We start from the raw sequence: 22,313 nt of genomic DNA, 5'->3' as shown, positions 1-22,313 counted from the left end.
TCTGGCTTCTTTTGAGCTAATACGCTTTCTTGGCATTGTCCAGGGCAATAGTCTGAAGCCACTCCTCTGCTTCTCCCTCCCGTTAGGGGTGCCCTGCTCCAGGTATGCCTCCGCCGCCGCTCTCTCCTGCTCCTCTGCCTCACTCACTGCATGTTTATGAACATTTCCGTGAGCTGTAACTAGGGAGACCACCTCACCCCGTAGGACAGCCTTGTAACCTTCCCAGAACATCTTCGGACTGTGAACCGACCCAGGATTTGTGTCAAAATATTAATTTGTCTAAGAGGCTACCCCATCCCGAAATTCAGGAAACCCCGGATAGTAGCTATTCATACGCCATGGAGGCCTCCCCTTACTTTACCCGTATCAAGCTCCATGACCAAAGGAGAGTGATCGGAGATACCCCTAGCCACGAAATTAACCAACCTAAGTCTGTGCGCATCTCCCCTCTGAATGAAAAAGTAGTTTAATCTAGATAGTGAGTCATGTTTTCCAGACAAGGAGAAAACTTTATCCAGCAGGTACACTGCTCTCCAGGTGTCTGCCAACCCCATTGCAAGGGCAAATGTGTTCAATTTTGTTCTGGTACCAAGCAGAAAAGCTCTAGTGTGCATACCATTTTATGCTGGGTCCATGACGTAATTTAAGTCCCCCCACCTTACTACACCAAAACTCCCCAAACCTCTCTCCACAGTTCCCAGTCACCAGCACAAATCACCTGTGTCAAACTCCAGGAGCCGGAAGGGAACCCGCTTATGGATTAATATCAAGGCACCCCTCGCCCCCATAGAGAAGCTGGAGTGTATCGCTGTGCGGTAGCTCGGGCGCTTGAAGAAGCAGCATTCCGACCCTGTCAAATGAGTTTCAGTGAGAAGGACATCAGGTGAGTGCCTATTTAGAAATTGTAACACCAGTAGTCTCTTAATACTTGAACCCAGCCCATTCATGTTCAAAGTTAAAAAGGAAATTGTCCTAGGTCTAACCTCCCACCGCCATACCTTTGAGACAAGCACATTACTTTAACAGAGGGCATTCCCTCTTCACCCTGGTATGGACAAACAACCAATAAACCTCCCACATTCTTATCTTGTCCAGTGCGCCAATCGTAGAACAAGACTGCACTCTAGCACCTTGAAGCATCTGTTGTGCTAGATGGAATTACCAATGAAATATTTTAGACCAAATAACCGAACAGACTCACAAGGTGATGGTAAAATACTGCTTGAATCTCAAAGTAGTAAAGCAGGGTTAATAAACACACAACAAGCCACGTTATGCAAGATCACAATGTCTTTTTGTTTGCATTTAGCTTATAGAATGCTAGATGCGTCATCCTACGAGGCAAACTGCAAAACCTATTGAGGGGTGGACTGGACTAGGGGATCATGTTTACCTATAGAAAATTAGCATGTTAGTCCCTCATTGGTGTTCTCTTATCTGTGAGAAACAGCCTGAGCTACTTCTATACACATGGCATAAGGCATTCGTCACAGCAGCAAAATTATGAGTTAGTTACTCACCGTAGTGACCAACGTACTCTTAGTCCTTATTCCCCTTTCGTCCGTACTGCATGAGGCGTTCCTTCCAAGGGACGGGGGACAACCTTTTTCACCAGAAAAAAACTTTTCCCCTTTAAATTTAGAAACGCGCGGGGATGCAGCCCTGGGAGCATGCGCTGCCCTGACGCCGCCCTCCGGCGCCACACCCGAGTCCCCATAGACGCGTCGACAATAGATTTAACATTGCCTAATGAGACCAGTTTTATTAGGGGGGAGGATGGCGGGATGTATGGAGGAAAAGGGACAACGTTAGTCACTACAGTGAGTAACTTATAACTACTCTTACGTCCCGTCCCCTTTCCTACATACTGCATGGGCAATTGCAACAGAGTTTAGCCCTAGGGTGGAGAGGAAACCCTCATTAAGCAAACAGGTTTCTAAGAACCGCCTGTCCGAAAGCCGCGTCTTATCTAGAGCCGGCATCCAAACAGTAGTGCTTGCAGAAAGCCGAAGGGGTGTCCCAGGTAGCCGCCCGGCTTATAATTTGCCAGGGCACATGCCGCTGGAATGCGATGGCCGTTGCCTTGGCTCTGACCGTGTGGGCATGCATGTTGGCCGGAAGTGGCTTATGCTGTCCCTCGTATACTTCTTTGATGGCCGAGACCATCCACCGGGCTATGGATTCCTTGGATGCCCGATACCCCGGTCTTGAAACTCTGAAGGTGACAAATAAGAGCGTCTGACTTGCGGCAGCCCTCGGTCCTGTCCAAGTAGAATTTCAGGGCACGCCTGACCTTGAGGCAGTGCAGAACTCTTTGTGCTTCATCCTTAGGTTCAGCAAGAAACGTAGGCAGCACTATTTCCTCGTTTAGATGGAAAACAGATGGCACTTTATGCAGGAATGCTCGGTGTGTCCGCAGGACTACTTTATCCTTGTGAAACGTAGTATATGGATCTGCGGCGACCAGCACTTGGATTTCACGGACTCTGCGAGCTGAGGCAAGACCGACTAGCAAGGTCGTATTAATAGTGACCAGCCTGATGTCCGCGAACCCTATTGTCTCAAATTGTTTGTGCGCCAGGGCACCCAGGACTATGTTGAGGTCCCATACAGGGTGTGGCCTCTTGATGGGCGGGTAGAGTCTGGCGAGTCCCGTCAAATGCTTCTTAACTATCGGATTGGAAGAGAAGACCTATTCCTTTGAGTTTCCGTAGGCCCCAATGGCTGCCAGATAAGTGTGGCAAATGTCAACCTGCACGCCTGAGTGTAGACAACGAGAAGGACATTAGGTTGTCCAACGTACATGCAAGTGGATCGATATTGTTAGCGCCTGCCCAGCGGCAGAACCTGGTCCACTTGCTCTTATACTGGGCCCTAGTAGCCTTGCTCCTTGCGCCCTGTATGATCTCTAGAATAGCCTGGGAGAGGCTGAGGTTCCTTAGCGTGACCTGCTCTGGAACCACGCTTTGAAGGCTAGTTTCTGTGGCGCGGGGTGGATTACCCTGCCTCTCTGCTGCACCAGCTGATGTGCTGGGCCTGTCGGAAGGTGAATCGGTGGTCTCTCTGAGAAGCTGAGCAGCTCCGAGAACCACGGCCTGGCTGGCCACCAAGGAGTTATTAGGATGATGCTGAGGTGACAAGACTCCTTGATCCTGCATATTACTCTGCAGCAACGGTGTGGGCGAGAAGGTGTATGCTGTCATAACATTTCACTTAATCTGAAATGCGTCGCCCAGGGAGCCGGGGCCCTGTCCCTGTCGGGAAGCGAACTGTTGGCATTTCTTGTCCCAGGGGGCAAAGAGGCCCACCTGGGGGTGTCCCTATCTGCTGACGATCCCATGCAACACGAGGTCGTTTAGTTGCCACTCGCAATTGTCTGCTCCCAATCTGCGGAGCCTGTCCGCCTCCAGATTGTAGTCCCCCGGAAGATGGACGGCCGTGAGGTAGATGTTTTCCAGTGCCCATTCCGACATGCTGACTGCCAGTCTGCACAGAGGAGGGGATCTGGTACCTCCCAGCTTTTTGACATAATACATGTTGGTCGAGTTGCCTGTCTGAATGAGGAAAACCTTGCTGCCGATAATCGAAAGGAAGGCTCTGAGCGCTAGCCAGATAGCCTTCAGTTCCAGCCAATTGATGTGGTACTCCTGCCGGGTCCAGGTGCCATAGACGCAGTGGTTGTTCAGGGTGCCCCCCCCCACCCCATCACGAGACTGAGGAGTCCGTTGTGATGGTGACCTGCAGGGTAGGTTCCTGGAAAGGCTTGCCCATCCGCAGGTTGCAGTCCCTGGCCCACCATGTGAAGTCCGGGTGCAGAGATGGAGGAACGTTGATCATCTCTGCCCGAGAGCCCTGCTCCCGATTCCATGATGCTGCAAAGTGCAGCTGTATCCTCCTCATCCCGAGTCTTGTGTGGGGGACTGCCAATAGGACCGCTGCCATGAGACCCAGTAGGTGTTGGTACCACCAGGCCAACAGGCCAAAGTCACTTCTCTGTTGAGGAAGTGAGTAGTTCCCCTCTTGATGCCTGTGATCTTATCCTCCGAAGGAAAAAAACTCTCTCGGAGCAAGTGTCCCAGGTGAGCCCCAAGAAGGTCAGACTCTGCGTAGGCTGCAGCTGCGACTTCTTGAGATTGAGCGAAAAGCCCAGATCGTGCAGTGTGTTCATAAGGACTTGGGCAGTGTGGTACATCGCTTCTGGGGATGTCGCCCTGACAAGCCAGTCGTCGAGGTACGGTAAATGTGGTGGCCCTGGGCCCAGAGGAGGGCCGCCACTGTATTAATCAGCCTGGTAAAGACTCTGGGGGCCAAATTGAGGCCGAAAGGGAGCACCTTGTATTTGAATTGGTAGCCCATGATCCTGAAGCATAGAAAGCAACAATGAGGCTGCCAAATTGGGACGTGTAAGTAGGCGTCCTTCAGATCCAGGGAGCATATCCAGTCTCCCTTGCACAATGTCTCTGCAATCAAAGCTGGCGTAACCATCTTAAATTTTTGTAGAGGTAAGGAGAGGTTGAGGGTGGAAAGGTCCAGCACAACTCTCAGGCCCGCCCGGTTCTTTTTCTGAATGGCGAGAATCCTAAAGTAGAACCCCAAGCCTCGCTGGGAGGCTGGGACTTCTTCCACTGCCTGGCTCTCGACGAGCGCCCAGATCTCCACCAAAAGACTTGCTGTCCCAATCTGTGAGAGTGGAGGATGGAGGAGAGGCTGGGATGTGCAGGCGGTACCCCGTGGATACTACTGAGTAGATCCAGAAGTCCACGAAATTCTGGCGCCATAAATGTGCATGGAGAGTAAGCCTGCCCCCCACTGGAGACATGTGGACCCGGAGGGGCATGTCATGCCTTCTTTCCCTCTGAGGCTGTTGCGGAGGAGTGGGACTGGAAAATGCCCTTACTCCCTCCCACCCCCCTTTTTTTGTTGCTTGCACCGATGCTGAGTCAGCGATCGATCGGGCGTCCTGGACCGCCGCTCTTGGAAGCCGTGGAACCCTCTGTATGTACGGCCCTTGTCAGAGCACTGCTGTGACTGCTGTGACTGGGTGTACGATTTTGGCATGGTCTTTGTAAGGATGGATAAAGACTTGGCCGTTTGTGAGCTGTTTTTCTTTTTATCCAGCTCCTCATCCGTAGTGGAGTGGAAGAGGACACCCCCCCTTCCCCTCACAAACAGCAGGTTTAAGATGCGTTCCTGGACATCCGGGTTGAATTTAATAGCACGGAGCCATGCTGTTCTTCTCATGTCCGTGGCTTTGCAGATGGCCCGGCCAGAGGTGTCAATGTGGGCCACGGTGGACTCCATGATGTCTTGAGCCACCATCTTGGACTCTGACAGTCCCGCCTTGAAATGTGATTGGCTCTGCATCAGAAGCTCTAGGAGAAAATCTGCAATTTCCCGCAACAGCCGCCGGTTAACGGCTGCCAGCATGGCATCCGCGTTGGCTTGACGAAGATGCAAGGACGTATTGGAATACAGCTTCTTCCCATACGCCTCCAGGATCTTCTCCTCCTTGCCTAGCAGCGCCGCAGACGAGGAGGCAGAGGACGACTGAGGCTTGAAGTATAGTGATGGAGCATCAATCACCGAGGAGTGCAGCTGAGGATGGGCCGATAGCCAGAGTGTATCCCCCCCTCCATCCGCCTACACTTGGAGTCCAGGCGTCGATTGACCGGATGGGCCGAGTGGGGCTGGAGCCAGCCCTTTTTACCAAAGTGACAACGTCCTTAAGCATTGGGATCCCTGTCCTTGCTGTGGGAAGTAGCGTGAGGACTTCGGTGAGGACCCCCCTGCTGGTTGCTCGACCTCGGGTTAAGGAAGACCAAAGTACTCTGCCAGCCCTGCAAGATGTTCGTGGAAGGCCTTGGCTGATGACCGTGTGTCGGGGTCCTCTTCCTTGTATGTATCCACCTTGGGGTCCGGACCGGTGGAGGAGTGCTGGGAGCCGAAGGCTGAGGGGTGGAGACCGGAGCTGGATGCTAAAGCAGAGGCTGGTACGGCACCGCCTGCACTATTGGTTGGGAGGCTGGAGCGGGCGGCGAAGGCTGGCCAGGGGCGCCTGAACTGGGGCCTGCGGCAGCGGAGTACATCCCTGATGGCGTCCCTGAGAATGACCCCCATCCGAGGAGATTTCATGAGCCCGAGGAAACTTTCAAAGAACCTGTCCTCACAGGCCAGACAGGTAGTAGGCGATATTGACGGGGTAGTGAGAGGCTGCTGAAGCCGTTGCTTGTCCTGCCCATACGGACGCAGCGGGAACGAGCCCTGCGCAAATGAAAGATAGGCTGTAGGCCACGAACCTGGTTGACACCAGTCCCACCTTGACACTCGTTCCTCCACCTGCTACCTTCCGTGGTGCGGCATTGGACGGGTGTCCCTAATGTCTGGCACGGTGGCTATCTTGCCGAGCTGCCTTCCATGTGCTTGCATCGTGTTGCTTGGCTCACTGGGCCCAGCCTCGTCCAAGACTCTTTAGTGTGGATCATGAGGCCTACCCTGCTCCTCAGGCCGAGACTTGGTAGGAGTTTCGCCCTCGGCGATACGCCGGTAGAGGCGCCCCCTCTGACATATTGCCGGTACTAGGCGGTGGCCCCTCGGGTGAAGACCCGGTAAAAGAACCTTCCGGTTCCTCTGCACTGTCACCGGGAGGATCAACTGATCCCTCGGCCCGCCGGCCGGTAGCTGAAGTAGCCTCGGTACACGTGTTGGTGGGAGAACCTGAGCAGTCCCTCCCGCGCGGGCGAGCGCTTGGAAAGGAGTATCCCCTGTGGGGTGCGATAGAGAAGAGCGGCCCTACCTTGAGCCTGGATCGATGATAGACGAAATCCTTCAGGTCCTCTGGAGGCGATCGCGGGAAGAGCTCCCTCCACCTGGCTAGTCTGTTCTTCAGAGACCTCGAGGAGAGCGCGTCGCTGTTAGGCAGAATACTGGGCAGTGCCCTTAGGGACAACTACACAAGATTAAGAAGCCCGTCAAAGGTCGGTGAACAAAGGAGGCAAACCTGGTTTGCCGCGCAAAGTAAAACACAAGGAGGACTTTAACAAAAAGAAATGGCGATAAAACCCAACCGGAGCCGAAATTAAAAGTATTTGGTCAAGCGTGTTTAAGTTCGAGGCTAATATAATGGCCTAAAACAGTACCACGTTTATATGGTATAATAGAAGTAGAAAAGTTAGGGTAGATACCACTGCCACCAGCCAAGTCTTAGTGTTAAGAGAGCAAAATAAAGCTCAGAGAGGCACAGACAAAAAGGGATAGGATGAAGCCCTGCTGAAGCCCTGAGCTATCTACCCTTCAACGACAAGAGAAGATCCAGTCCAGAGTCTTCTTCCCTTGAGCCTGGTGGGATCCACCAGCTCACCTTACACAGGCAGAGGATCCTCTTCTTGGCTGAAATTGCTGCACACAGCTGTAGTGGTCCGGATAGCCATCTGAAGAGCCTCTCCTGCTTTAAAGGAGCGCACCTTTTATTCACTGTTGCTTTTGCTGCTGCTGGCTTCATCCCTGGGTAGTGCAGATCGCTCCAGACGTCGTCCTTGTCCCCACGACTGAAGCTTCAGGAACTACCAGGAACAACTGCCGTGGCACCAGCTCTTCTTCATACGACTAAGGTACTGTGTCCGACTTCGAGGAACTATGGTGAACCCTTTTCTCCTCACCAAAGGCTTGTCCTTCTCTTCCTTCCCTCTAATAACTTTTGCTTCCCTTTTGACAATATTTAAGTACTCCTGGGGAATCTCGAATCGTGAACTGTTCTAACCTTGTGATCCTCGACAACAGGACCCAAGTCCCATTGACACTGGCGCAGGCCTAATGACTATTATCTACGTTTTAGAAAGTGTCTCTTGATTCTATCAGCCTTGATAAAAGCATTGCCTATGATTTTTATCCCCAACTCTCTTGTGTTAATTCATGTGCTAAGTGTGTTTGACTACGGTAACATTTGTTCTCGCGGTTACGCTTTTCTTTCGTAAAACCGAACTGTCATTACTGTCAAAAAGTGATCACGTAACAACGCCCGGTAATGTCTTTGTTTCACAACACCCGTCTGTCAAATCCAAAGGAACTTACCTTGAATTGTTCTGCACAAGGGGAATTGGTTGTGTGTAGTGTATTTGAAGTGTGGTTTTAATTTAATAGAAGTGAAGTGTTTTACCAACAGATGGTTTAAAAATAAATACATACAGGCTTGTACCAAAGGTGAAATTGTACTACCACCTGTAGTCTTAATCTTGTGTAGTGGTTCCTAAGGGCACTGCCCAGAATTCTGCCTAACACCTCCCGAACCTGGTGGACCACGGGAAGGAGTCCCCCGGCCGGGGTGCCCTGAAAAGTAAAGAACTTACCGGGTGTCTCTTCTCTCAGTCAATGAAGAGTTGGAAATGCGATGGAGAAACCTTCTGGAAGATTTCCTCCCACTTACGGTAACGACGTTGAAGGCCCGGACCAAAAGGGAGTCGCAGAAGAAACACGAGTCCCAACAGTGATCTGGTCCCAGACACTCCAAGCAGAGAGAATGGGGACCCGCCCTAGCGAAGCGACGCTCGCAAGAAGAACAAGTGGCAAATCCCAGGCGCTGCAGCATAGACGGAGGACTACGCAACCGCAGAACCCGAGCAGGAGAGGAGGACAACGGGAAAGAAAAAGGTCTTCCCGGTGATTCTAGTGTGTCCAGCACCGACTGCACAGAGAAAAAGGACTGAAGGGCGATGCGCGGGGCGGAGCTAAGGAGGGCGGGGTTACGGCCACATGTGATAGCCCGCGTAAAAAGAGAAGGACACATTTTTCAATTTGATGCTTTTTTTTAAAAAAAAATGCTCCCGTCCCTTCCCACAGAACGAAATGTCCAAAAGTATGGAGGAAAGGGGACGGGACATAGGAGTATGCAAAATCCAGGCCAAAAGAAATCTTCTCGATCTTTAGAGAGTTGGAAACACCCCTCCTCACCGCCTCCTGCTCTCATGAAAGCCGGTGTAACAAAATTCAATCTGCCATGCTTGATAAGATGAACACTTTGCACACTAAAATCTTAGCCCACCAACAGGCTCTATCCTACTTGGTAGCTAACAGCAACAACAATCCATCCCCTGATGCTCACCCCAGCCAATCCCCCATGTTTGATTTTAAGGATACAAGTGAACCTGAGAGGTCACTGCCCTCCTCAATTTCATCAAACCCTCCAACTGTAAAGAGGATGCCTGCCCGGCCCAGCTTATCAAAGACTGTGCCCCTTCCCTTGCCCCATTTATCAGTGCCTTCATCAACTCTTCCTTCCAGACTGGATATGTCCCTACGGGACTCAAGGAAGTGTGGGTTTGTCTGCTCCTTAAAAAACCTTACCTTGACCCATTGGTTCCAGGGAACTATAAGCTTATTACCACTGTCCGCTTTCTGTTAAAAATCTTGGACAAAGTAGCCTATCTGCAAGTTCAAAAATTCCTTCAGGATAACCATCTTCTCGGTCTGCGGCAGTCCGGATTCCGGCCACGCCATGGCACCGAAACTGCCCTGCTTGAGCTCAAAAACCAAATGGACAATCTCAGAAGCAGGCAAACCTACGCTCCTCCTGCATCTGTCCGCTGCCTTTGATCTGGTGGATCACAAGACCCTGTGCCATCACCTATCCACTGCAGCCAACTTCTCCCCAAGTTCCTGTGCATGGATAACTTTGTTCCTACAGGAAAGAGCGATGAAGGTCTTCTCTGAATCATGTGCTGACCCTAGTATCATCAAATGTGGGGTCCCACAGGGTTCATGCATAGCTCCTACCCTCTATATCTCTTTACAAGGCCTCTGTTAAAAATTCTGGACACCCTGGGCATCTCATACACCAACTATGCAAATGACACCCAGGTGCTCATCCCCTTCTCGGGTGATTATCTGTCCGACCTGAACACCCTCAACTCCATCTACTCAACAATCTAATCCTGGATGGCAGAAAATTGGCTATGCCTCCACAGCGAGAAGACCGAACTTCTGTTAATTGGATCTCCGTCCACCTTGGGTAAATTGGACAAACAATAGAACTCCTTCACTGTTGACAACATCCCCATTGCTGTCTCCCAAGAGGTCAAGACTCTGGGCATGTAGCTGGACCATAGCCTGATGGATAGGCAGGTTAATGCCATAACATCCTCCCCAGCCTACCACTCTAAACGTCTTAATGCAGCTAGCCCCTTCCTATCCCAACAAAATTGCCTCACCATTGCTAGGGCAATAATTGGGTCTAGACTGTACTACTGTAATGCCCTCTTTGTTGGGACCTCTCGTAAGAATCTTGCCAAACTCCAACTAGTACAAAACAACGCCCATAGGGCTGCTACAGGTATCTCATGAAGGGACCACATTTTGGGGGGTCAGGAGGCAGGTCCAGTGGCTCCCAGTCAAGGAAAGGATTGTGATCAAAACCCTTGCCATGACGCAGAAATGCGTCCATGACTTGGTCCCTCACTACATGGTCCAAAGGATTTCCAAACCTAGTCCTTCCAGGCCAACCAAAGCGGCATACTCCAACAGGATCACCATAACTAAAACCTGCAGAGTCCCTTCAGGCGGGACTAGCTTCCCAACCATGGCTGCCACTTTTTGGAATGCCCTTCCTTCTCACATTAGGTCAATTGATTCACTCAGCCTTCCGGGAAGCCATCAAAACCAAGCTCTTTGTACGACACTGCACCTGTACTTCTATATGTATCTCTGTATATGCCACCGAGTAACTTGTACTAAGATGTTTTGTTGTTGGCCCGTGTTCCTGTAACCCTGAATTAAGCCTGCTTACGCTCCTTTATAGCACCTCGATACCTGCGGGCTATAGTGTGCTCTACAAATGCACATTTATTTTTTTTTTAAAACGCAACACCATTTTCAGTACCTTTTTTAACTCAAAATGGTTATTCCATGTGTTTCAAGCCCTGGCTATTGTGCCATCTTGATTTTTGCCCATTTTCCTGCCCACCGAGGCCAAAAGCCACCATATAAGTTAATGCACTATTGCAGGATCCAGCCTTGGATTAAAGGTCAGTGCTTTATGTGGCTGGAACTGGTTAAAAAGTCCCCACTCACCACAAAGGCAGCCGGGATACCAAGTCACTAATAGATGACAGAAGAGAGGTTAAGAAGGGTCCTGAAGAAAGCAGATGCGAGAAAGAAGTAGTGAACGAGGGAAGTCTTTTCACAAAAGTACTGGAGGGATAAAAAAAAAAAAAATTGAGGAAGTGTGCGTACCCCTAAGAGAGGCAATCTTCCCAAGCAATCCTGTCGGGCCCTGGATTCTTTAAAACATTTGCCATCAAGCCCTCCATTGCCCAAGCTGGCTCTGACATCCAGATCCTCCCAATCAGACACACCTGTGCATTTCTGCCAGTCCCTGTACTATAGAGTGGTAACCTCTTGGGCACCACCAACCTGAATCTACATTCTCCACAGCTGTCCAGGTAAGGGCATCTAGGGGTGGGGACAGGAGACATAGGTCCTTTTCAAAGTTTCTAAGACTAATTTCAGAGTATTTTCCTACATCTGTGGCTTGTTCTGGGTTCCCATGGAATGTGAAATTATCACAGATTTCATTAGATAACCATCTTGTAAAGCAATGCTTGTATTTAGTCACAGTCCTCTACCCCACTTGCTCACTACCTCGGTTCTTGACTATTTGGAAAATTCTTCTGGAACGTTCATGAAGCACTTCTACTGAATTACCTAGTTTATGTTAATAACTAATATATGCACTCTTATAATGATAGATACAAAAAAGTATATTTCCTTCCACAACATGCTACCTCATAACATTTACCGGTTCAGCAAACACCATTTTAATTTTACCCCACAAGCTACCCTGCTCAGCGAAATGGAGTCAAGGCCAGGACTAAAAGCTCATGAGAGCAAATAAGAGCTATGTAAATTTAATTGGCTTGGCTCTGTTGTACACATGGGTATGTCAATCCTGTAGACCTAAAATCCCATCGTAGCTCGACCCTGAAGTCAGTATTTCCATTTTGTACTTACGAATTAGAGAAAGAATAGCAGTAAGGAGGTAGAGGAAGTGACTGGTAAAACCGAATAAATTTTTCAAATAGGTTATTGGGAAAACCGGACAGCACAAGCATCTTCTGGAGAGTTGATAGAATCCTAGAATTAGAGAGAAAAACAACCTTAAGCACGTTTGCAGTTTGGAGTGTGAGCAACTGCAGATGAAAAAAGTACTTCTCTATAACAAAACAATCTTTAATCAGGATATCCATCATAGTCACATGCTTGCTATATTGCCATCTACAAGAGAAGATGGTGGTTGGACACTTACTGTAAATAATTTTGAGGATGGTATGGGAAGGGGGAGGGATCCAAAAGGTAAAACAGAAAATAACAAAGCTGAAGTTGTTTAAATGTTACTATGCACGCCATAGCCCAATATAAAAAAAAAAAAAACACAAATGGTAGCAACATGCTCCAACTCTCAAAATATACAAATTACCCTACAATTACAGTATTTGCCACAGGCAGAATTACAGGAATTGTAAACATATAACCAATAAACTACTGGTAAATGGAAGTAATTAAAAACATAAGGAGTACATAACAAGCATTTCATTTTTAGAACACTGAAAGAAGGAAAACGCGCATTCAAGAAGTGCATTTGGAGCGTGCTGTTGTGGAAAAGTTGTGTCTCCTGGATTTTAACCTTGTGGTCAGAAAATTGCAGGACTTGCAGTAGGAACTTTGGATATAACATTGTACACAGCTATTTACCACTACTGGCTACTGACACCATCCTTTCTTATACATTCTCAGGTGTGTAATCACTTTATACTGAGCAAAGACAATTGACAAACCTAGCCCTGCCTCCTTTCACATAAATTGGGTGCGCGCTCGCGCATTCAAGGAGTGCATTAGGAGTGTGCTGCTGTGGCTGTTAGGGCTGGAAGGCGGTAGGCGATAGGTGCCGGGATTTGCCCCATCTGCTATTAAATAACCTGTGTCTGGTATTGCACTGATAGCATGGTTTGACAAACACATACATCAATATATGAGGATCTTTACAGGTGTAACACGAAATAGTCGTAGAGGAGTCCGCTCAGGAAACTGACAGGTAAGTGAAAGATATTGACGTATTGATCCTCTAAATTAAACTTGAAGGAACGGCTTGCCCGAGTTATGGGCATTATTAAAGCAGGCAGGAAGTTGTAACTTCTGGTGGCAGAGCACCACAAGGTACAGGGTAATAGACCTAGGTGTGGGTTACACGTCAGTTTAATTAATCATAGCATCAAGGATAATTAAAGGATAACAATACAAAAAAACTTTTTCTTTTAACAACCTGCAATATTCTAAAGATCTTTGTCGATTTTGTGTCTGAAAGGTAATTACCAAAGTAGAAAACTAAAGAAAGCAAGTTAATCAGATACAATAAATTGAAAACAAGAAGCGGGAAATCCCCAGTGTTGGAACAGAAATCTGGTATCCCACAGAGATCTAATCCTGGCAGCATACGACGCCAATGTAAATTGAACTAAAACACACGTACACCTGAGGTCTAACCCTACGACTGCTGATAGAAGTTCATTTTATGCAGCTGAATCACTAAGAGGCAATGCCCCAAACACAATAATGAAGTTAACAGATCTGGGCTTGCCAAAAGATCAAGGGGACAAATCTCCAGCCGTCATGTTAATTTATCAACGTCAATTTCAAACCAAAGCCCTAGTGATTTAACTATGGGAACCATAGATGTGGATCCAAAGATGGACCAAATGGAACATCCAAACAAAAAGCTGAAGAAAAAAGATTGGGCTTGTGACAATGATCAAGGAACGCGAATTATAGCAGATACATAATCAGCAGATAACGTCTACGGTCATAGGAAATTCAACAACGGATAGCTCTATAATAGAACAATCTAATAGGGCCATGACCGGACAACAAGAGGAAAATACTAGAGGACCTAATGGAGGTGAAGTTATAATATCTTCACCAAATAGAACTAAGAATTCGCAGTATAAGACGCCTCTGACACAGACATGAATACAAAAAATACATTCAAACATAGCTCAAATCACCCTTAATGTTTGACAGATTGATACAGAATTCATCAATCCTGTCAATCTCCTTCACTAATCAAACACCAGAGAAGCGACGACAGAGCAAAACTGAACAAATGATAAAGACTTCAACTCTAGCTGACAACAGACTTATGGAGGTAACGCTTACGGCATTAACACATCGATTATAGCACTAACAAGATTATATGAGACTCTGGATAAGAAGTTGAATGAGCAGACCACATTGATTACAAAATTGATACAATGCGAACAAATTATCGCTGTAAAATGCAACAATGATAACAAGAAACCTATAGATTTGGTACAAAATGTACAGACGACAAAATTAAATCAAATAACTAAACAAATGAAATCTCATAATAACGAATCAAGATTCGGAGGTACCTTCGACATCACAAATGTCATTAATATAACTAGACATTCGAAAAAAACATGCTGAAAGAAAAATGAACTTTGATATATTCAAGAAAGCGAAGTAAAAAACAAAAAATATAGATATGAAACTAAAAAAACTAAAAACATCCAAGTCCAGCTCAGTTCAACCCCAAACAAGATCAAAGCAATTTATCAACGCTCTATCAACAACAAAAAAGGGACAGAATGAAACCATCAACGCAATAACCAACAAATATAAAAAAGGGGCACGAGCAAAAGCAATTAAAAAAAACGATGTCCTAGCAGATATTTCGGCTATAAGTCAACAAGAGCCATTGGATTTGCTGTTGGAACAAATTCAAGTACAAGAAGAAAAGGAGGAGCAAGGTAGCACCCATGAGGCGGACCCTAAGGATGTATATACACCATCTAAAGTACAAAGTAGTATGAATAAGAAAACATTTAAAACGAGGAATTTGCAAAATCACTAACTCAATATATGTCTAAATCTGTACCGATGCAGAGAGCAGTTTGTATTAGTCAACCTACTGCAGAAAATCTAAGAGGAAATAGCAACTATAAAGATGCATCTCCAACAAAGGAGGAATCAAAAATTCACAAATGAGTCAGAAAATCTGTCAGACAAAAGTAAAGAAAAACATAACGTGGATTCAAATTATAAGATTATTCAATGCAGAGCAGGATCATATCCAACGTGTGATCTAAATCAAACCGCCATATTTTTTATTACATTTTTTTTATTTAAAAAAATAGTTTAAACATATACTTTTCATTTATTATCTTTCCACAGTTTAGTAAAATTTCTCATTCTATGTCCAGATAATACAAATTTATCGTTCATGAGACTTTTTGCAAAGGTTTGTCAAGTTCCAAGATATGGCGAATATACTTTACAATGGTGTAAATTAGTTTATTATTGCAGCCATGCAATAACGTAGTCCATCTAGTTTCCGTGTTAAGTTGGATATCAGCGATCTTGAAAAAGGCTCCAAAAAGTCCTCGCTGGGGTGCGAGTGCGGGGCATATCATAATGAGATGTAGCGTTTCAGGGGTTTCCAGGTCTAGACAGAATCGGCAGAATTGGTCGGCCATCAGGATATGTCTGGTTTTTGCTAGTTAATATCGCGATAGTCAAACCGCCATATTAAATATTTTTGTAGAAGTCCCAGGGTTGGATGATTTATCTACAACTGATACAGACTTTGTAGAATTTCTATACGAGAATGATTTAACTGTTGCAAGATTGTATATCAAAATCGGGTCTGGTTTTAAACGCCATTTGGAAACAAACATGAAATATACAAATCGGGGATTTAAGATCATCCCAAACTACGACAACATAGGAAGTAAGCAACAAAAATTAGACCTGTGTTGTCAGTCAGTACCGGAAAGAGAAACACATAACGAGGTGGTTTATAGAAAAAAAAGACAGTCGAAGAGATGTCTAGATCCAACATTACAGCAATGCAAAAACCAATGTATAACCGACAGGAAACGCAGTCTAGAATCATGCAGAAAAATCCTCACCAAAAGTGACTTGGAGAAAATACTTAATCAAAGATCCAACGGTTTCAATCACTATTGTCCATCAGTTGGAACACTCGCGAGCATAAACACTTAAACTCTGTTAGAAATAACAGATATTGTAGCCTTGCAAGAAACCTGTCTATCTGAAGCACTGGTATGGAATGATTTTAGTGTAATAGCAATACCAGCAATAACCCAACCCAAAGGAAGGCCTACGGTGGGTTTACTGGTGGGCTCCAAATGTTCAACTGGATGTAAGATTAAGAAATGGTAACAACCGAATGATTACACTCAATTGGTGAAAATTACTATACAAGGAAGGACTATCGCTCTAATTAACATTTATTGGAACCATCAAGGAATTCCGATAGAAATTCTTTGCACAATATAAAATCACTCCTAGAGGAAATAGCTGGGGACGCTACTATATCACCAACTATAATAGCTGGCTATTTAAATATACACTGTTCATCTAATACCAAGAAAAATTAATCACCAGCATCCTGCTGATGGGAGGATCTGATGGCATCTAGACAGTTGATAATGTTAAACCGGACAATTGAAACAGACATTCCACTGAATAGTACATGGAAGAGAGCCAACCAACAGGCCATTATAGACTACATGTGTATGGATAGAAGTTTCTTATTAATTGTAGAAACCCTTGAAGTCAGACAACAATACACCAGTGATCACAATCAACTGGTATTGAGGTGGAAGTGTTCGATTTCACCAAACAGTAAACGGCACCTGAAATATAATAAGATCACGATGTCAGCCGGACAAAATGGATTACATTGGTCCAAATCTCAGCTAACAAATCTTTTCAAAATCATCAAATGTAAGCCGCAAATAAAAGACATCTGAGGGATATTATGTGGATGCCCTCCAATTATTTAGAGAAATAGCCACAAATACATCCAGACTGAATTTCAAGCACAAACATATCTACGATCTGGAAGTTTACCATCAAAAAAGAAAGATGCGGGGAGGGCGTGGCTAGCGCGCGAGCGATGCGGACGTGAGCTGAGTGAGCTCCCGTAAGCGCCGACACAATCCTGTACCTTTATCCTGATTCCTGGGGACATCGAGCGACATCAACGCCACGATTGTGCCCGTGAAGCTGGGGGCTACGACCGGCGGAAATCCGGGCTGTGGTCTGCCCGTTTGGAGGGCCATAATCTGCAATTTACTGAAGGCCGGGGGCCCCGAACTGCGAAACCAAGATGGCCGCCGGAGCTTGAGGGCAGACCACCTCCTGTCTGATTGGGGCTTGAAGCGGCCTGGTGTGGTGCGGCACACGCAGTGGACACTGACTTTTCTTACAACCGGAGGTCGCCCGGACAAACGGCTCCTGCTCTTGGGCTGTTTCGACCCAGCCCCGAGTGGTGGAGGACGGCAGCGGCCTGGCCCGACAGAGCTAGAGGTAGGTGGGATTAACTCTCCCCCCCCCCCTGCTCCATACAGACGGTGGATTCGTGGAACCTGCGGGTTGGAAGGTGTTTGGAGGACCCCGAGGCCTTCCACCTGGCCTGTTGCGGGGCTGCGACACGGTACACCGGAGTAGATCCATAAGGGCGTAATTAGCACTGTTCGACCTGCCGTGCCGGACGCCCCACGCCTCCCCGGAACTATGGGGAAAGAAAGGCAGAAGAAACCCTCCACACAGAGCAGCATGGACCAATTTGCCGTCGCCACCACCCCGGCCCCGGCGGCCCCAGCAACGCGACCGAACTCCCCCAATGGGGAGGGCCCTCTTTCTCTCCATGATGTAATGGCGGCCATTGCTAATTCCCGATCCTCCATGGAGACCAAAATAGATAGCATGGCGGCAGACGTCTCCTTCCTACGCCACGATCTACAGAAACTAACCTCCAGAACGGGAGAGGCGGAACAACGTATTTCTGAAGTGGAAGACAATATAGGCGGGATTAACCGCCAACTGTCCCAGGCCTTAAACCGCCTTAAGACCCTTGAATCAAGAGTGGAGGATGGAGAGGGGCGATCCCGTCGCAATAATGTCCGTATCCTGGGTCTGCCAGAAGGGGAGGAGGGACAGTGTATGGAGCTGTTCTTGGAGCAGTGGCTTGTAGACATCTTCGAGGCCACATCCTTTTCAAAGTTCTTCTCAGTGGAGAGGGCTCACAGAATGCCGGCGGGTAGACCACCCCCGGGTGCCCCGCCACGTACTATCATCGCCCGCTTACTCAACTACCGAGATAGGGATGCCCTCCTGCAACTGTCGCGGGCACAAGGCTCGATTACCCATAACGGCTCCCGAATCGCCTTTTTCCCGGACTACACCCGAGAAGTGCAGCGGGCACGACAATCGTTTGAGCCACTCAAGAGACAGCTGGCCCAACTAAATGTGAAATATGGCCTGCTCTTCCCGGCCCAACTGAAGATATATCATGGTGGAACCACGGTTCATTTCAGCGACCCGCAGGAGGCATGGAAATGGGCGGAGGCCCATATAGAAGGTGATTGGACTGCGAGACCGAGGAGGCCGAGAGGAAGACCGAGGCCCAGGCACGCCTCCCCGAGAGGAAACCCGGAGAGGAATGAACAGGGGGTCCTGGACCCCGATGCAGATCAGCGAGGACATTGACCGGACTGTCGCCCCTCTGGCCTAGTAATGGCGCTTTGAAGTATTCTTTCTTTGTTTGTATTCTTAAGCCGGACGCATGAGTAGTCCACCATGGAAGATGTTGACACTGGCGCATGGGAGGGGACTCTGGAGGAGCCTCTGAAAACCCCCCCCCCCTAGCCGAACTTCCTCCTTTCCTTCTCCTTCTCCTTCTCCCTTTTCCCCCCCCCTCTTTCTTGTTTATCTAGACCCGGCTCTAGGGTCTGGGTTTTTGAGCTGCTACCTTAAGTTGAAGGTCCAGCTATGTTTGGGCGACAGGTACTTCGTGTTGGGGTGGAGTATAGGGTGGGGGTAAGTTGGGAATGTTTGGAAGTTTGTTTGTTACTTCAAGACTGTCATATGTTTATAACGGACACGAACCACTGTCTTTGGTCGAAGTTACCACTTCACCATCTCTCACTGATTGCTACAATCGTACAGACCCCCATCATGTGTGATAGATATCCTGTGCACAGACTCACGGGACACCCATGCGCCACACCAAATCCCTGAAGTTCCTCACCTGGAACGTGAATGGGATGGGGTCCGGGATTAAACGGCGCCTGCTTAGGCAATTTCTAAATAGACACTCCCCTGATGTGGCCCTTTTGACAGAAACCCACCTGGCCGGATCACACTGTGCCTTTTTTCAGAGGACTAATTACCACCTTGCCCTTCAGGCGGGGTACACAATGGGCTCCAGGGGCACCCTCATCCTGATACACAAGCGCATTCCATTTACTCAGCAATTGGTTGAGCGCGACCCAAGGGGTCGATACGTGTTCGTCATGGGGACCATCTGGGGTCAGACGATGGCCATTGCCGCAATTTATTCCCCACCCGGGTTGGGACAGGAATTACTGGACGATCTTACTACCCTTATAGGGAAACACCATCCTGATACGTTCATTCTGGGGGGTGATTTTAATGATACCATGAATGATAACTTTGACCGTTCCCATCTCCGAAATCGCAACCCTGACACCTCGACTAGATTGGCCAGTTTTGCATCGGCCCTTGGGCTCCGAGATGTATGGAGAGAGTTACACCCGACTGATAGGGAGTACTCCTTCCATTCCGGCGCTCACGGCTCCATGTCCAGACTGGACTACTTCTTCTTGCCACATACCGACCTCCATAGGGCAATGTCCGCAGATTTACTCCCCCGGGGCATTTCGGACCACTCCCCCCTCTTAGTTGAATTGCGTATGCAGGGTCCCCTTCCCCCTAGAACGTGGAGACTTAACAATTATTATCTGGGGTCCCCGGAACTGATAGATCGCCTCGAGGAAGTTTCTGGTGAATATTTCGAAATTAACGAGAAGTCGGTGGACAGCCCCGTGATATTATGGGAGGCCTATAAAACAGTGCTAAGGGGTGAAATCCTTTCTTGGACGACACATAAAAGAAACATCCGGTTCCGGGAAATATTAAAGGCCGAAGAGGAAGTGAGAGACAGGGAGATTGAGCATATATCCGATCCTACGCCTGAGACCCACCGATCCCTCCAGCGCGCCCAGGAGTGCCTCCGTAACAGAACGATGGATGACGCCAAGCAGGCCCATTGGCAGGCTAGGGCGAGGGTGTATGAACTTGGGGATAAGTCGGGTAAACTGCTCGCTTGGTTGCAGAGGAGAGACGAGGGGCAGCGCCATGTCCGGGAAATTGTCACGGCACAGGGCGACACCCAACATTCGGACTCTGGGATTGCCGAGGCCTTCACAGAGTTTTACGCAGATTTGTATCGGGCTCCGACCTCACCGCTAAACCCCTGCCTCCTAGATGAGGTGACGCTGCCGATCCTTTCGGGGCAACAGAGGGACCAGCTGGACTCTGCTTTATCAGAGGCTGAGATTGCAGAGGCACTGTCTCAGCTCCAGTCGGGAAAGGCACCGGGCCCGAACGGATTCCCAGTTGAAACTTGGCAGAAGCTAGGAGTAGACAAAATGGCCGGTCCTCTACATAGGATGTTTCTTGCTGCCCGGGAACAGGGTACCCTCCCACCAGATCTTTGCAAGGCCACCATTGTGGTCATTCCCAAGCCTGGCAAACCTCCACATGATTGTGCTTCTTATAGACCTATATCGCTGATTAACGGGGAAGCTAAGGTCCTTGCTAAGCTATTAGCGAATCGGTTGCAGTTAGTCACATCCTCCTTGATCCATCCGGATCAGTGTGGTTTTATGCCTGCCAAATCGACTCGGATGAATCTGCGCCGCCTCCATTTAGCATTGGAGAGATCCCCGATTATAAACGAACCCTTGGCCTTGTTGGCAATCGATTTTGAAAAGGCGTTCGACTCCATTCGATGGGACTACCTTTGGGAAATAATGCGCCGCATGGGGTTCGGAGAGGCCTATTTAGGCTGGGTGCAGCTACTTTATGTTAACATCAAGGCGGAAGTGAGAGTGAATGGCTGGTCCTCTGGGTCCTTCCCCCTGGGCCGTGGTACGCGACAGGGATGCCCTTTGTCCCCTCTTTTGTTCGCCCTTGCTATCGAGCCATTAGCTCTTTGGCTTCGCCAAAACACCGCCTGGAGAGGATTCAGATGGCCGGAGGGACACGAGGATCGTACATCCCTGTATGCGGATGACCTCCTGGTGTACCTGGGTGACCCACTAACATCCTCTGCCATTGTAACGCAAATGTTAGTCCGCTTTGGGGAACTCAGCGGACTCAGAATCAACTGGGGGAAATCAGTCCTCTTTCCGGTGAAGGGTGGGGAACAGGCAATCCCCCAGGACTGCCCGTACCGGGTGGAACGACAGGGGTTTCGTTACCTGGGAATATGGATATCCGGGGATTTAACAAGCTATATAAGGAACAATCTCCGACCAATCACAGACCGCTTTATTGTTGATGTCCGGCACTGGAAACTCCTCCCCCTGACACTTATGGGAAGAGCGGCACTTTTTAAAATGATGACCCTTCCTAGATTCCTCTATGTCCTTCAAAATGCCCCACTTAAAGTCCCCGACTCGGAGTTCCACCAGGTGGAGACACTTCTCAGAGACCTCATATGGGGGGGAGGCCAGTCACGAATTGCGTTAACTACACTTCAAAGATCTATTTGGGAGGGAGGAATAGGAGTTCCCCGCCTTCAAACGTATTACTGGGCATCACAACTGGTGGTGGTTAATGACCTTCTCCACGGGGACCGAGACCTGCCCCATATACGGGCTGAGATAGCCACTATGCGCAACACTGACCCGCTGCTTCTCCTCTATCAGCCCCTTTCGAGAACCTCTCCGCCCACAACCACTACGCATATGATCACAGTGTGGAGACAGGCACACCGATTCATTGGGTGGGAAAATAAAGCTACTAGAGCACAACCCCTCTGGCGGAACAACAACCTAGCTGAGACCCAGAAGTTGGAGCCGTGGCCTAGGTGGGTGAATGCGGGGATTGCCAGGATTGGGGACATGCTTACACAGGGGTGTTTGGCCTCATTTGATGACCTACAATTGCGATTCCAGATTCCGAATACGGAACATTACCACTACATTCGCCTCGCCCATGCTTTGAGACCCTACCTGACAGCAGATACGCAGTTACCGGACTATACCCCCATAGAGCGTAACATCCTTCCGGCGCATATCCCTACCAAATGCACTTCCATCCTTTACAATGCTATATCCTCCTTTGCTACCCCCGAATTGAATGAACTAAAGGCAAAATGGGAAGTAGATGTGGGGGTGATAGATCCTGAGGAT

At 48.4% G+C, this 22,313-nt stretch overlaps 1 protein-coding gene across 6 annotated transcripts in view; it reads right to left on the bottom strand.

Annotated features, from left to right (window-relative positions):
* LOC138569353 (uncharacterized) overlaps window positions 1–22,313 on the bottom strand; it is a 1,814,236-nt gene that overhangs the window by 1,119,168 nt on the left and 672,755 nt on the right. For all 6 annotated transcript variants that reach the window (XM_069647265.1, XM_069647261.1, XM_069647266.1 and 3 more), the window contains one exon: window positions 11,998–12,120. In XM_069647265.1, the coding sequence (XP_069503366.1) occupies window positions 11,998–12,120 (123 nt within the window). The remainder of the gene's footprint in view (window positions 1–11,997; window positions 12,121–22,313) is intronic.

The sequence above is a fragment of the Ambystoma mexicanum genome, chromosome 2q (genome assembly GCF_040938575.1).
Source record: "Ambystoma mexicanum isolate Mex_15411 chromosome 2q, UKY_AmexF1_1, whole genome shotgun sequence".
Classification (NCBI taxonomy): Eukaryota; Metazoa; Chordata; class Amphibia; order Caudata; family Ambystomatidae; genus Ambystoma; species Ambystoma mexicanum.
The sequence above is the reverse complement of the archived record's forward strand: the minus strand, read 5'-3'. Positions and strand labels throughout refer to the sequence as shown.